The sequence below is a fragment of the Engraulis encrasicolus genome, chromosome 7 (genome assembly GCF_034702125.1).
Source record: "Engraulis encrasicolus isolate BLACKSEA-1 chromosome 7, IST_EnEncr_1.0, whole genome shotgun sequence".
Lineage (NCBI taxonomy): Eukaryota > Metazoa > Chordata > Actinopteri > Clupeiformes > Engraulidae > Engraulis > Engraulis encrasicolus.
Window position 1 is genome coordinate 46,312,935 of NC_085863.1, and position 16,899 is coordinate 46,329,833.

Sequence of the window (16,899 nt, forward strand, 5' to 3'; positions counted from 1 at the left end):
CTCTCTCTCTCTCTCTCTCTCTCTCTCTCTCTCTCTCTCACTAGCATATGTTTGTCACGTACCCCTATTTTTTACACTTTTTTAACATTTTCAGCTGACACCTAGCATGCTGAATAAAGACATGTGAGATATTTATACGTTTCACCAATATGGGCATTTTCTGTAACATCGCATATAAAACTCTGGAGGATTTACATACAGTACATGTCCGTATACAGTATATCCTGTTTCATTAAGCGCTGCACAGCTTTATTGCCATACGTGCTGTCCCCATGACAGATGGCTTCTGAAACCAAAACAGTCCTTCATTTACAAATTACATAACGAAAACTATCCACCAAGGAAATGGCTGCACGGAGCTCCTTTTTCTATGATGTTATTCCGCATTCTGAATAATTTACCATGAAAACATTAAGCATGTAGGACTTATGAAGATTGTGTTTGTTGTGCCGTTGCTCTTCTGATCTGAGCACAAGGGGGGTTGTTGTCAGTCCTGGGCCTGGGGAGGAGGGTAGACCAGGCACATGCAAATAAATGGTGTTGCTCTTTGATGTCCAAAGTGTCCTTTTGACATTGCTGTTTTTGAGTTTTTAAAATGTTTTAAAATTAGAATTACAGTGATCGAGCCTATGCACGGTCTATCAGGATTTAATTAAGAAATATATATATTTAAATACAGCTTATGTGTTGTTGGATTTTTTTTTCGTAATCCTGAGCCCCTTCCCCTCCTAAGGTCTTTACTTGGCCGTGGGGATGTCAGTACAACTCTGGGAAGAGTCTTTATTGCTATAGGCATAGTGCTGCTGTAGCCAGACTTCCTCTACTGCTCCTCAAGGACGGGCTTTATGATGGACCTGTCAGCCTTTGAAATATTTTGGCAATTACGCTTTGATTGCTTTATCAGACTTTTCCTCTAAGTGAATCCATTTGTGATCTTTTTTTCTTTCTTCCTCTTTCTCTTTCTCTTCGACTTTCTCTTTCACTGTTCTCTCTCTTTCTTTCTCTCTCTCTCTCTCTCTCTCTCTCTCTCTCTCTCTCTCTCTCTCTCTCTCTCCCCGACCACCAAAGAAAGACCACCACACCATTATGAGAAGCCATATGAGGGGGGTTTGTCTCGATGTGCACATCATCAGACACGGCCAATATGCTTGCCCGGCCCGCAGTAATATTACATCCCACATCAGCATTAGGCTCATTCACCCACTGGAGCATCTGACAACACCAAGATGCCGCTAATTTGGTGCAAGCGTGTTCCACTCCCCCTCACACACAAGCAAGGAAAGGTTAATGCCCTGCCTGGTATTCAGAGCGGCGTTTATCTCATCAGAGTGAACAACACTTCACGTTTCTATGAGCACAGACGAAAGCACATTGCATTCCCGTCTTCCTGAATCTTCTTCGAGTCTCTGGATAGAACTAGTAGAGTCTCTTGTTGGACCCGAAAGTTTTGCTGCCCATTAACGTGATTAGGGACAGTGCCGCCTAAGCAAAAAAAAAGTGCCTTAATCGCTTACATTGATCTCTCTCCCTCCCTTGCTCCCTTCTTCTTCCTTCCCTCTTTCTCTCCCTCCCTCTCTCCATCCCTCGCTCCCTGAAAAGCAGTCAGCCTCTGTCTCAATTTGCTTTTGTTTGCCGCACAGCTTCTGAATGCTAATGCCTCGTCAGTGCAGCTCACTGCCCGGGGCACTGTGTGTATGTGATGTCTGCGTATGCGTGTCTGTCTCTGTCTGTTGTGTGTGCTCTGTTCTGTCTGCCTGTCTGTACATTTGTGCACGTCCATGTCATTGTGTCCCTGTGCGAGTTGAGAATTGTCATTTCATTTGATACAATTTGGGTTGACTTGAATGTCACCTGTGTAGGCCAAATGACTCTGGACGCGTCACATGGGACACTAGAGTGAGCATGGCACATGCAGTGGCTCTAAAGGCGGATTCATACTTGGCGTGACTGGCGCTCACTTGCGCCGTCACGTGACCCAAAATGACGTCACACGCCGTGGCGCGAGCTGCCGTGGCGCGAGCTGCCGTGGCGCGAGCTGCCGTGGCGCGAGTTCGTGCATCCCACATTTTTTGTAACTTGCCGTGCGCCACCAGCGACCATGTAGGTAGGCAGACAAAGCAGGAGTTGCGAAGAGAGGCTACAGCTACTGTAGGCTACTACAGAATGGATTCTGCATCATTTTGAGGATAATAAAATGTCCTAGAGAGTTATTTTATCTTCTCCCTTAAATGTTGTTCAGTGAAACAATTGTTTACTTTGTTCAGAAGCACGTTGTGTTCGGCGATCTATTTATAAATTCTGCCGCCAGAACAATGCTCTCACATGGTCTTGGAATGATCTGGCAATGTAGGCTACAACAAAAATCAATGTGGTAAGTCACAAGTCAGACGTTCAGTAGCCCTACAGCAGCCGTGTTTGGCTTTCTATTTTATACATCCGTAGAACTCACACTGCGAGTTGCGAAAGATACTGCCGTTTCTCTCATGAACAGCAGAGGGCACTTCCGAAAATGCGAGCGAAAGCCTGTTAATGGCGCTTTTGAAGTATGAATAGTCTGGCACAAGTGATGACGTCATTAATGGTCCTCGCGCCAAACGCGCCAAAGTGCGCACGTGAAGTATGCAGAGCCCTTAAGGGTCGGAATCCATTCTGGACAAGGGATGGTGGAAACACTTGTATCAAGCTTACAGTAACTTTCCATTCTTGGTCTATTTGTTCTTTTCTATTTGGTCTATTCTATTCATGATCTTAAGGTTAATGGCTCTTTTTTTTTGGACAAGGTAATTGATGACTCACCATTAACCTGGCCTAGCTCATACATAGGCCTACATTTAGCACTGAAATGGTGTATTTATGGTGGGGAAAGTTTGGAAACAGAGTGAGGGTAAAACAAATATTCTTTGGAAAAAAATAAAAGAGCGCAATACCAACCACTGATATTATTTTTCCTGCCCAGTTTCAATAAAGTCACGAATTACATTTTTTTTCTTCCCCCTCTCCATGGTCTATGGACTTCAGTGCTCGTCCGCAGGCCATCTGTAAGCTCTTGTATTCAAGACAGGTGCGCGATGCAGTCCACTGCTGCAGAAAATAGCATTAGAGGCTTTTGTGCCCCCCCACACACCCCTCTGAGCACCCCCCCCCTTTTTTTCCCTTTTATCCGCAATATTCCTGTAAGGACCTCATGCACCAAGGTTACCAATACCGCTGGGGTGTTAAGACATCTTGTTGTACAGTATTTGCTCTTCCGTGATCAGGTTGTGAAACTCCCAGTGTGCTTGCAGTGTGGCCACTACAGAACCGATTACCGATCTCTCTGGGCTGGGTGGCGGGTGTTAGCCTATAGCCATTGTGTTGTGTTGCAGTCTGAATACTAATGGGTCATTTCACGTGAAATCAGACGCTTTGGGACCCGACCGATCCGGATTTCAATCATACTTGGTGTGCCTTTTTAGTAGCAAGGTAGCACCCCAGAACTGCATTGGTTTGAATCTGACACTAATATTAAGGGAGAAACAGACTAGGAAAGGTTCACATTTTAGGGTAGGACACTATACATTCAGCCTGGAATATATCAGTCAGTGTTAGTCACAAAAAGATGCCTGTGGTATTGTTTGAAAGCTCTTTTCTGGCTCTACATATTACACAATCAGCTTGGAATACAACAACTCTCAGAATATGAATTATGATAAATTGAAAAATTAAAAATTGAATACCTAAAAAAACNATATTTTAAAATGGCCAGTTCCTTGTCCAAACGTGGCCGGCAATGTCATTAGCAACACCTCAAATGCTGGTGTTCGGTTCTTTATTCATTTCATAGAGAATTTGACTCACAAATATGGCATCACATGACAAAACAAAAACAAAACAAAAATGGTCAGCTTCCATGGTCCCAGGTTTCAGAAACTAAGGCAGATGTCCATTTATACACACCAAATGATGATATGTGAATGTTTGAACATTCCTTCTCTGTGTACCTGTGTCATCTTCCCTTTACCGTACTTTAAAGAGATAATCAATGGCTACACTCTCATTTTGTACTCTACCAGTGCATTTGAAGCAGCAGCTGTGTCTTTTGTAGATAATGTATAAGTATGTTCCGTTGCAGTTAGGTTCCACTACCAGAAGCACATCCTGATGATCCATGACAAGTCTATCTGGTCTGAAGGGAAAAGTGAAGGATGGAGATGGTCCATGAGGATGCAGGAAGTTCAGTTTCACCTCTCCAGTGCTCTGCATACATTCCTCAACACATGCTAGCCACCAGTTGCCATCATATACAGCTACAACATACCCTTTGATGCTTGAAAATGTAACACATTCCTTTTGCATTTGAGGTGTTGCTAATGACATTGCCGGCTACGTTTGGACAAGGAACTGGCCATTTTAAAATATAGTTTTTTTAGATATTCAATTTTTAATTTTTCAATTTATCATAATTCATATTCTGAGAGTTGTTGTATTCCAAGCTGATTGTGTAATATGTAGAGCCAGAAAAGAGCTTTCAAATAACACCACAGGCATCTTTTTGTGACTAACACTGACTGATATATTCAAGGCTGAATGTATAGTGTCCTACCCTCACATGTGAACCTTTCCTAGTCTGTTTCTCCCTTAATATTAGTGTCAGATTCAAACCAATGCAGTTCTGGGGTGCTACCTTGCTACTAAAAAGGCACACCAAGTATGATTGAAATCCGGGTCGGTCGGGTCCCAAAGTGTCTGATTTCACGTGAAATGACCCTAATGTGAACTATTGGCTAGCTTCTTCATAGCTTGCAGTTAAACCCAAGACTCGTACTTGTAAGGTAGTTAAGTTTCTAGAGGTGACGTTTCTTGCATGTATGCATGAGGTTTTTGACTACCACTAAACCACGTTTGCCCCAGTTGTGGCATACGTAGCTATGGGTGAGGTGGTGTAATCAGGATCAGCATCTGCGGTGATGCTGCTGCTGCTGCCGCAGTGCTCTCTCTGCTTTGGCCTCCACTCAGCTGGGGCGTGTGTGTGTGTGTGTGTGCGTGTGGGTGCGCGTGTGTGTGTGTGTGTGTGTGTGTGTGTGCGTGTGGGTGCGCGTGTGCGTGTGCGTGTGTGTGTGTGTGCGCGTGCGTGTGCGTGTTTGTGTATGTGTGCGCGTACGTGTGTGTGCATGCATGCGCCTGGGGCATCCCAGCAGTGGCAGTGGTCATATGATTGAGCATTGCCATGGGGCGTGGGGGTGGGGTGGGGTGGTGGTGTTGGGGAGGGGGTGATGGGCGCTGGAAGGCAGTAGCTGAGCCCTCCCATGGGGAGGGGGGCAATGGGGGCTAGAGGGCAGCTGGGGCATCTGGGTCCCAAATGGCAGCACAGCATTATTGAATGTTTAATTGTATGGTACCAACCTCCTAATACCTCCCCACCAACACTACCCTACCACCACCAGCCTGGGTGCAGACAGCCGCAGTGATGCTCCTGCCATAGTGGAGTCGGGGTGGGGGGTGACGGACTTAGGGAGGGGGGTGATGGAGGGCAGGAGGGCAGGGGGGCTGGAGGGCAGATTGGATGGGGTATCCCTGTCCTGAATGGCATCACCATGCTATTGGATGTTAATTCATCCTAATTCCTTCCCTTGTTAATTCGGGTTAATCCAGACACTGGACACTGCTAGACATCTATGAGGTCCAGCTGTGCATGACTTAACTTGACCCCATGTGCATCCACATGTTAATATGCTGTATGCTCGCTTACACGGTATAGTATTCACAAAGATGTGTCCTACACACATCAAAGCTGTTTGTGAACCATACACTCACCCACACACCCCCACACACACATTCATCAGAACTGCAATGAGTTGCATAAGCAAAACACATTCATAACAACCACTTAGCTGCGCTGTGGTTGGGATGGTGTTGTTATTTTTTACTGGTGCACTTGTAATTCTCTACCTGCAAGTGTGTGTGTGTGTGTGCGCGTGTGTGTGTGTGCGTGCATGCGCGCGCGTATGTGTGTGTGTGTGTGTGTGTGTGTGTGTGTGTGTGTGTGTGTGTGTGTGTGTGCGTGTGCGTGTGCGTGTGCGTGTGCGTGCGAGAGAGAGAGAGAGAGAGAGAGAGAGAGAGAGAGAGAGAGAGAGAGAGAGAGAGAGAGAGCGTGTGCACTGTGCTGGGTCGCTGTGTGTATGGCGAGGGGATTTATTTCTGTTGTGTGCATCCAGACCCGGCTGTCATAGCACTGTACACAAGCAGCACTCAGAATCCATTAATAGAAACTAGGACAGTAGTGAGTGGGCATCTCCAACTGGCTCTTAGTCTTACCCCTTTTCTCTCTCTCTCTCTCCATCTCTCTCTCTCTCTCTCTCTCTCTCTCTCTCTCTCTCTCTCTCTCTCTCTCTCTCTCTCTCTCTCTCTCTCTCTCTCTCTCTCTCTCTCTCTCTCTCTCTCTCTCTCTCTCTCTCTCTCTCTCCATCTCTCTCTTTCACACACAGGCCAGTCCCGCCCCAATAATAGTCAACACAGAGACCCTGGAGTCCGTACCCTACGTAAGTTATTTTTTTATTATTTCATTCTACTCGTTTTCATTTTTTTTAATGTCTAGCACTATATTCATTGACTCTGAGTGTTTGATGTAAGCGTGTCTTTCTCTTGTGCATATGTGTAGTTGTAGAATTTCTAGCTTTTCTTAGCTGTTGTTGTTTGTCCTCTGGTTGTTTAGCGTTGTCAATGTTGTGTCCCAGTATGCTATGCATAAATAGGCGCATACTAAGTGTTGTTTATCTCAAAAGCGGTGATGTTTTAATAGGCATCACACCTAGAGCCATGCATCTGAGCTAAAACTGCATCAGTGCAAAGCCAACAAGGTCACCATGATGAATAAATAATTAATAGCGTTCACAAATAGGTAGAAGATGAACACTACTGATTACGACAACAAGCAAAAAATATAAAATAAATAAAAGGCCACAATCAGATTCATATGATCTATTCATAATTAATATGCGTTCCCTCGTAAACCATGCAGAGTCTTGGTTATTTTCTCCCGTTTTTGATGTTTTAGGGATGCCTTTTTTGCCCTGCATGTTAGTTTATACTGAATGTAAACACAGTATGTACTGTAGTGTTGTGAATCTGTAGGAGGGGTGAGATGACTGAGGGGTGTATGAGGAAGTCTATCCAACAATGCAACAAGTACTGCAGTGTAAATGGACAACGAGTGAGGAGACCTGAGCAATGGACAAAGGACGGATTTAAATTTATTGGATTTATATCTACAGTATATCGTTGTTAATATATTGGCATATTGAATTTACACCTTGTAGTCAAAGCAAAGGTGTAGGCTTGGAAAGTTGTGGGGACATAAATATGGCAAATAGTCCCGATATGCTATTTTTGCATTATGTTTCTGAAAAGTGATGAGGACAAGCTGGGATTGTCTCAAAAGTGGTATGAACATGTAAAATTAAGTTACACCCATGAGTCAAAGTACCACCATTTTTATGACATTATACAAGTACGGTAATTGATAATTGATTATCGATGGAAATGCATCATTCAACAGTGTAATGTCAACAAATATCAACAAACCAGAAAAGTGAGAGTGCATGCCGGAATGTGCATTATATTTCCTATCAGCAAAAACTGCTGTAGCAAAGGGCCCTTGGGTTTAACAGGATGTCCATTTGTTACTGGAGTTAGAAAAGGGAACGGGGAATTGTATGCAGTGCGGCATCAGCTAATCAATGGGGAGCGAGGAACAGAGTGGAATAACAAAGATCTCTGCTATCTGCACAGCTCCATACATACTGAATGCATACATGTACACACGCGCGCACACATACACACACACACACACACACACACACACACACACACACACACACACACACACACACACACACACACACACACACACACACACACACACACACACACACACACACACACACACACACACACACACACACATAATTCACTGACTTGCAGGATTCACAAATGGCCCTACACTAGAGGAAGATAATGTCTGTGCTGTATTTCCCAATTCCCATCTTAGGCTGCCCAGCCCTTCTACTGTAGTTTTACAATCATCTGATTTTAATACTCATACCGTATACTATTGTACATTGTAGGGTTTTTCTACCATGGAGATAAGCTTCCTCACCAATGTGAAGAGACGGAACCTATTTCCAGTGTATTCATGGGCCAATGGATGGAAATGCATCACGGTGCACTGGGACCCGTCACAGGGACAGCCCCTTTTATTTAAGCGCTTCATCTTGCCTGACACGTTATCACCGCCAGTAACCTGCATGATAAATCAGCCTCCACCTCGCTCCATAAGCCTTAATGCTTTAATGTTCCCCCTCTTGCATATAGTAATATGTGCGTATGTAGCTGGACTCATCAGGAAGCAGGGCTGAGGTTCAGTAACGGCTCCAACGCCATCTTGAAATTACAGATCGGTTCATTTTTGGACATAGCCAATGGGACCTCTACAATCTCCTGCTCTCCTTGGTCTGGAGCAGTGTTTTCCAACCTTTTTTGTCTTGTGTACCGCCTAAGGCTGTTTGTCATCCCATGAGTACCCCCTCACTCTCTATTCCTCTATAGCGATACGATACGAATAATATTATCATTACATTTTTCGACATACCCCCTGCAGTGTGCTCTTGTACCACTAGTGCTACATGTTTCCCTGTTTGGGAATTACTTGTTGTCAATTCAACATTACCTCACATTGATACACTTCTCAACGTTTCCTCCTCTGACCATGTTACTTGAATGTTACTATGATTAAAAGAGCTAAATCATTCCAAATGTCTTAAGCACAGGACCTCCTGGTTTATTTGTATGTAGAGAGAGAGACACACACACACACACACACACACACACACACACACACACACACACACACACACACACACGCACGCACGCACACACGGACACACACACACACACACACACACACACACACACACACACACACACACACACACACACACACACACACACACACACACACACACACACACACCATATAACATGCCAAGGACAGGAGAACCAGAGCAGCACCATATTCTACCACAGTTTTCACTGAGCCTCTAAGCGTTTTATCACATACACACATCCTCACATGGGCAAACAGGTACACACACATACATATGAACACACACCTATACCAACATACATGCATGCACGCATGTGTGCGCACACACACACACACAAACGCACATGTATACACACATGCAGGCACGATTACACACACACTCACACACAGATATATTAAAAAATGTACACGCACACAAATGCACACACACACACACACACACACACACACACACACACACACACACACACACACACACACACACACACACACGCCCTGCCTAAATGCCTCTTTGTAGCGGTAGCCCGGCCCTAATGCAAATTGGCGGTCTTATCAGCAGCAGGATCCTGGCTGAGGTGGGATTCAGGGGAATGAAAATGTGTGTGTGAGCGAGTGCCGGTGCCGCGTTATCTCTGAGAGGAGCTATAAGCGGTGTGCTTAAGCTGCAAATTGGAGATTTGGGGAAGCGAGGCAAGGTGAGGCGTTGGGAGATGCTAGGCAGGGTGGGAATTCAGAGCCATCTCTACAGAAAAAAAAGCCCCGGCACTAAAGCATGGTGTCAGGATGAGAGGAAAAAAATCAATTGTGAAACTCGGGGGGGGTGGAGAGCAGGACCGCTGGATATGGATTAAACCTCAAAGAATCTGTAACAGCGCCACAATACACAATGTCTAAAGGGCTTCAGATATCCTGTACAACTGTTTCCCACAAGCACTACAGTGTGTACTCGAGAAAATGGTGAGCGCTGTGAAAGTGTTGCACAGTTGTTCTAAAATATTAAAATGAGATGGCTTGTGATTTTTACACCCGTATTCCACACTGGGATGTCTATCTGCTCTGGGTTGCAGCCTGTGTGTGTGTGCGTGCGTGCGTGCGTGCGTGCGTGCGTGCGTGCGTGCGCGCGTGCGTGCGTGCGTGTGTGTGCGCGTGCGTGTGCGTGCGTGCACTTGTGAATATGTGTGTGTGTGTGTGTGTGTGTGTGTGTGTGTGTGTGTGTGTGTGTGTGTGTGTGTGTGTGTGTGTATAAACCACATCTTTATTTAAATAAATGTGAAAAATTCATGCGAGGAGTGTTTCTATCTCTCTAAATACTGCACACACAGCAATGCCTGGCTGGCTGCTGTTAGTGAAGACCAGCAGACCCGCCATCAGTGAGATTGCACTAGAAAAGTGCTAGATGTTATCATCCCCCTCTCTAAGGACATCTCTTTTATTATGATATTTATTAATTTATTTTTCTTTAAAAGCCTTGGCACCCAAATGGATCATTAGTTTTCTTTTGAACTCATCGCTTTTCAGTCTGATCACTATCTAGATATCTTTTCTTTTTCTCTCAGACACGTCGATGAAATCTCAGGCTGTCTCAGCAGTCCTATGTAGTGTGTCTTCGGAATGTCAGTGGAGAAGGTACCGTAGAGGGATTTTTCCAAATTTAGATCTCTTTTTCTTTTCTAGTTTTCAGTGTAGGTTATGGTGCCATAACGTTTGCAAATTTTATAAGATGCTGTTATTTTCTATTGGCAACTGTTGTTTCCAGGGATTGGCAATATCATGTAATTTGTGAGCAATCCATTCACTTTCATAGTTGTTCCAAAACCACATACTCTCTTATTTAGATACCATTATCAAGAAGGTGGTTCGCCATCGCACTTTGGCTAGGTTACCCTAATTGAATTCCCCAAATGTGAGAATCTCAACTGCTGCATAATTTCTGGTAGTGGGGGACTGCGTCCGTGCACTCGCGCTTGACTTAAATATTTTCTGGGTGGACATGAGTATGTGGTTGGGGCATCAACAAAGGTTGCCAGTTTGACTCCCGACTCCCCAGGTTGGTGGTGTGAGTAATTAACCTGTGCTCTCCCCCTTCCTCCTCCATGACTGAGGTACCCTGAGCATATTACTGTCCGGCCGCACTGCTCCCTTGGAGTGCCGTTTGGGGCTTCCCCCTTGCCCGGGTGAGGCATAAATGCAATTTAATTTTGTATAGTCAGCACTGTGTGCTGTCGATGACAATGGGAGTTTCGCAGGTGGGCTTTCACTACACTTTCGCTCTTCAAGACTTCAAATTATTTGGAACACAATGGAATGCATACACTCCATACATCCATTCCATTAACACAGATCTCCATATGAAGAGTTCAGATGCAAAAACCCCTAACTCCATTTCTGAAGACCTGCATTTCTATATTTTTAGAGAACCTCGTTGTTGGTTTGGTTTACATTCATGTACTTGATAATACATATAAATAGTTATATTACATACATAAAATAAAAAATAATGCACTTTTGATAGCTTTGTATTAAATAAAAATGAATTAAGATTATTATCTGAAAAGGCACTTAGGGGGTTTTGCATCTGAACTCTTCATATTCTCTGCCACGTCGACACATCACATTTCCTTCCCCCTGGGCCCGCCTGGTATCTCTCTGACTAAAATGAACCATTTATAGTGAGGGGGGAGGCTTGCCGCTCCACTCCACCCCCTGATTTAGCCCAGGGGGCTGTAAGACCTCTAAGGCTTGACCCACCTGCAGACCAACTGAAGCCTGTGTGCTGATCTGAGCCTTTGCCATGGACATGGGCTGCTTCCTCTGCTCAGCATAGCAGACAGACTGGCTAATTATGCACTTGCTCCCCCAGAGCTTTGAGCCGCACACTCGCTCTCAACTTGCAAAAGGCGCAGAACCTGCAGCGAGCAATTTGTTCTTTTTTCCTCGCTTTCCCTTTCTCAGTTCTTGTGATATTATGGTTTGCATCATGCGTGGGGTTGTGTGGAGTGGTGGAGATGGGAGTTCGTAGTGGGGGATGCTTGTAAGGGGGCTATTTGCGGTTAGCGGTTAGTCATCTTTTTTTTCGCTCTCTCTTTCCCGGTTCGTGTGGTATTATAGTTTGCATCACGCATGGAGATGGTGGGGGGTTCAGAATGGGGGCAGGCAGCATGGGGGGCAAGGAGAGGAGAGGAGAGGAGAGGAGAGGAGAGGAGAGGAGAGGAGAGGAGTGGGTTGTGGTGGTGAGAGGGCCGGCACTCGCAATAACACCCCCTGTAAATCCTATCCTGCTGCTTAGGCAAGTGAAACGGCGCCTGACCTCTTTCCGGCAACACACAAACAAACTGCGCACGCAAGCTATTTTTAGATAGATGCGCGGCGGCATTTGTCACTTCCCACCGCCGCACCGCCGTGCTGACTTTGTTTATGGCGATTGTGGAGTGTTTCTGCCACGACACGTCGGAGTCTCCTGTGGACTCTGTAATGAAGAGGTGCAATGGGAGGAGCAGTTCTGACCTCATCAAAAGATTTAGAGGGTTGCATTTTTATGCGAATTGTGGATATACAAACTGGAATTGCTTATTAGTGTAAAGTTTGGGAAAATGGAAGTGGTGGGATGAGAAATTTTCTAGAATGGGAAAATTCGCTTTTGAAATGTGGGTAAAATGTGGATAAGGTTTGTTGAGACTTATCTGTGACCTTGTGTATGTGTATGCCATGAAACTAATGATGGTAACATTCAACACACGGGTATTCGCAAATGTTTTACCTGGAGAGGTGGTTGGTCATTCAGTGGATGGATACACACAAAAACTACTGTCTTGCTCAAGAATCATGGCCAAGACCATGTGATTAGATAAAAGTTAGGGCTCAAGTTAGTAGTCGAGCAAAAGAGGCTATAAGTTTAATGTATTTACTGGACCTTCTTCCAGTTCTGTGCTCATAGCATAACCTGATTCTCACCAGATGAATGGGTTCTGCCTTGCTCCAGGAACATTCCCCTAGAGCTACGCCATATGCGTAGGTCTGTGAAGGCGTGGGTTTATTTTTTAAAAATCCTTGCACTTGATTGGAGAAAACACTTGTTTTAATGAGGTACTGCTTTAACTAGTCACAGATTTGAAAATACAGTTGAAATCAAAGAATCAATGTTGATGAGTGAGTCCATGCGAGCAGCCATTGTTGTCTGAAACAACTGTCAGGTTTCACTTACTCTCCCCTTCATTCTTCCACTTCCTCCCTATTTTTCCACTATGTTTAAATATTGACCACGTCTCATCTCTTAAAATCCTGAGATCTGATTGGCTCTACTGCATTTTGGTTTGGGAGCAGGGGGAATCTGAAGATCCTCCAGACCCTCGTGTGTGCTCATAAAGCTGAGCGGAAATACACAAGTGTCTGGCGAGAGCCAGGTTAGGTATCGTATAAAGCCAAAGCTAAACACTAAGCTGCCATGGAAAAGCATTTAGTGTATAGATCTGGCCTCATATCAATCCATATGCAGCAAATTGCCCCAGTTTGTTTACCAGTGAAAGGTCACTGCAGCATGACATACTTTTTTGCCCGAGTTACTGTAGTTCCACTGTAGGGCCATACAGTATATAACTCTATACAGCTGATGGGAATCTTGCGTGGAAGTATACAAGAAAACAAACTGTATATGGGCATGTACATTTGGTGTAAAACATTGATTTATTTGTTTATTAGTTTGTAGTTTCCCAGTTGGGCTTCCTTCCATCCGTATGTGTTTGCAGGACTTTTGTTCTCTTTTTATTAAGAGAAATACCAAATGTATCAAAAGTAATGTCATGATCTGATAATGTTTTGAAAGTGTTAACGCCAACCATGAACAATTTATGTTACTGCTCAAATGACTTTGAGGAGCAGGCCAGAGGGCAATAGAATGTATCCATTGGTCAGTGGGGGCTGGTGGTCAGTATCTCGCTCCTCAGTGAGGGCAATTAGGCCCATTTAGTAGGGCTATGAGCGTGAGCGGCGTGGAGGGCCAAAGTGAATTAAATAGCAGCGTGATCACCACTTTAGACATGCTTATTGAAGTCCTGATGAAGGGAGGGAGAGCTCTAATGACAGCATTAATGACCCTCATATAAAGGTCACTTCTGACTTTGATTACTCTTCACGACGATGCACCTCCTTGTCTCTCTCTCTCTCTCTCTCTCTCTCTCTCTCTCTCTCTCTCTCTCTCTCTGTATGTGTGCGCGTGTGTGTGTGTGTGTGTGTGTGTGTGTGTGTGTGTGTGTGTGTGTGTGTGTGTGTGTGTGTGTGTGTGTGTGTGTGTGTGTGTGTGTGTGTATCTGCAGGAGTGTGTGCATCCTGGCAGGTGTAATGTAATTTCTGAGCACTTCAGAGGCATAATTGCAGAGGGCTGTAAAGTCAACAGATTATATGGCCAAGGCCACTTGCCTTTATCTATTTCCCAGTGAACAGCCAGGTGAAATAGATATGGATTTTCCTGTCTTTCTCTCTACCGCTGTCAAGATTGAATCAGACACCTCTACAGTAAAGCGCTGAGTGCCCACTCTGATTGCCAGCTCATCTGTGAGAGAACATATCACCTCAGCTGTGACATACTGTATACGACAATGTGCTGTATGTCAGAAAGGGAAAGGAAATATCCTAAAAATCCTATAAAATATCAGTGGTGTTCTCCAAGTGTAGTATTTTATATTTCAATAGGTATACAGTAGAAATGAGTCTGATGCCGTGAATGTTTTTGATGACGTAGGATGTTTAACTGAGATGGATATGGTCTCACACTACTCATAGCATAAATGTACCCTCCAGGCTATCTTTTTTATTAATCATGCTGTACTGTCGTAATGTTCACATGCTCATATTTCTAATATTCTAATAGAAGGCTAAATAGCAATGGCATTGTTATTGATGGTCTGTTTATTTATAATATGTATGAATGCCATCACTGGCATTTATAGCTGTCCAGATAACTCATCTGTGATATGGATGCATGTACATGTAAACACAGAATCGAATTATTCTTTTCTTTTAATTGCACATGCTGCTGACAATGCATTTATTTAGTAATTTTGAAATATCCCCTCACAGGCCTTGGCCCTGTCTGAAATGACTAAGGCACCATACTCCTACGGTGGGGAATAGGGTTCAATTCAGGCCCGAGATCATGTCCCGATTCTTCATGATCTCTCTCTCCCATTGCTTCCTGTGTCCTCTCAAACTGTCCAATACAATAAAATTAAAAAGCCAAACGTATCTTTTTTTTAAAAAATCCCTTTACATTCCTCATGATGTTCTGGAAATGTTGTTGGATTCTATGTCATAGCTACTGGAGGTCAGTGATTCCCAACCAGGGGTACGCATACAATTAGGGTACGCGCCGAGCTCACGGCTGGGGGTATGTGGAAAACAATGACCAATAACGAATGGAGCTTGGTCACATTTGATATAGGGAGATATATAGAGCATGAGTGAGGGGTACTGTTGATATGGCAAAAAAAAGACTCAGGAGGTAGGCAAGACTTTAAAAAAAAAAAAAAAAAAGTTTGGGAACCACTGCTGTAGGTAATGCACAGCCCAGCACAGCAGTCAAGTGAAGAGGCACTTTGCAGCAGAGCGAAGCATTTGTCCCAGTTAGAACATGCCTGATGAAACCACCTAGCGTCCTTGCATTAAGGGGAACAGACTAGAGTGCATCTAAAACTAGCAGGCTGACTACTCTACTCCCCAGAAGGGCCCATGCAGACGTTGCAAGACAGCCTCACGCCACCCAGATGGCACTTACCATATTTCTCTTCGATCTGCCACTGTGATGAACTGTCACGGTGTTCTGTAGCAACACTGCTGGCAGTGTCTCATCTTACATTGTGATGATCTGTAATGTTTCAACCAGCAACATGCCAGACAGACACACGGAAGGAGAACTGCATTGGTGTACACAGATAGGGACGAGGTGGTGCTAAAACACCTGCCCCTTTGCCCTAGTGGACAAAAAAATGCCCTTTTTGAAAGTTCTTTTTGTAATGTTTTTTGTCGTTGTGGTCTGCATCTTGAGAACACTGTAATACCAATCAATAATCAAGCGTATTGATCTGTGTGTCTCGGTCTGTCAATCTCGATGTATCTACCCATAAAAACTAGTTTGTAAACATATACAGTAATAAAATGTAAAACTGATCATATCAAAAGGAGCAAGAGGTGAATCTGTGCCCCGTGCAGTTTTTAAGTTAAGTGAGTTAAGTGTGGTTGATTTGGTTACACCTAGTCACAGCATAGTAGCCTATAGTAGGCACACTGTATATGCAAACAAATACATCGTCCTATGTTGCACTCTCTAGGTCATGCTCAGACAAGCCTTCCATCGTTGCTTCCAGTCATCCCGATTCTCCATACATCGTTTCAGTTCGCTGGTACTCTGGGCTCCGGCATCCTTCTTGAGTATGTCCACAACTGTTAGTGTGGGACGTCCCATAGCACCAGTTTGCTGGCTGGCAGTGCTGGGTGCCTTTGGCAATGTCCTGCAAGTCTCATTCTCCTTACTGCCATCTTCTCGCTCACCCTTGGTATTCCCTCGTATAGGATTGCACTGTGTACAATGACTGTTGAATCCTCTTTTCTCAGACAATTAAACACAGGATTGATCAAATAGCAAGTTGAGTGTGAATGGGTTTATTGCTTTATTGAGGTACCATGTTGAGTTACCAACTGGTTAGGCTACACTCCACCGTAATGCTTACTACAGCATGTCGGTTGATGCAGCAGATATGCTACCTCAGCTGGAATACAACCTTAAAAGAAAGCCAGCCTATTACGCTGGCAGATTCAGATATTGCAATATTATTTTCATTAGCAATCGCACTTCCAAGGGCTATCCAAGTCATATAACTAGATTTTGCTTCAATGCTGTATGACCCCTGGTTTTTAGGTGGACGGTCTAATTTTTCTATTTCTTGTCTTTCACAGGTGAATGGGACTGAGATAGAATATGAGTTTGAAGAGATCACATTAGAACGGGTAAGTAGCAAAGAGCTGTGTGTGTGTGTTTGTGTGCGTGCGTG

At 44.3% G+C, this 16,899-nt stretch overlaps 1 protein-coding gene across 1 annotated transcript in view; it reads left to right on the forward strand.

Annotated features, from left to right (window-relative positions):
• The window catches only part of dlg2 (discs, large homolog 2 (Drosophila)), a 293,655-nt gene that overhangs the window by 176,187 nt on the left and 100,569 nt on the right, over positions 1-16,899 (forward strand). The window contains exons 6-7 of the mRNA XM_063203708.1: positions 6,465-6,518; positions 16,805-16,855. Of these exons, the coding sequence (XP_063059778.1) occupies positions 6,465-6,518; positions 16,805-16,855 (105 nt within the window). The remainder of the gene's footprint in view (positions 1-6,464; positions 6,519-16,804; positions 16,856-16,899) is intronic.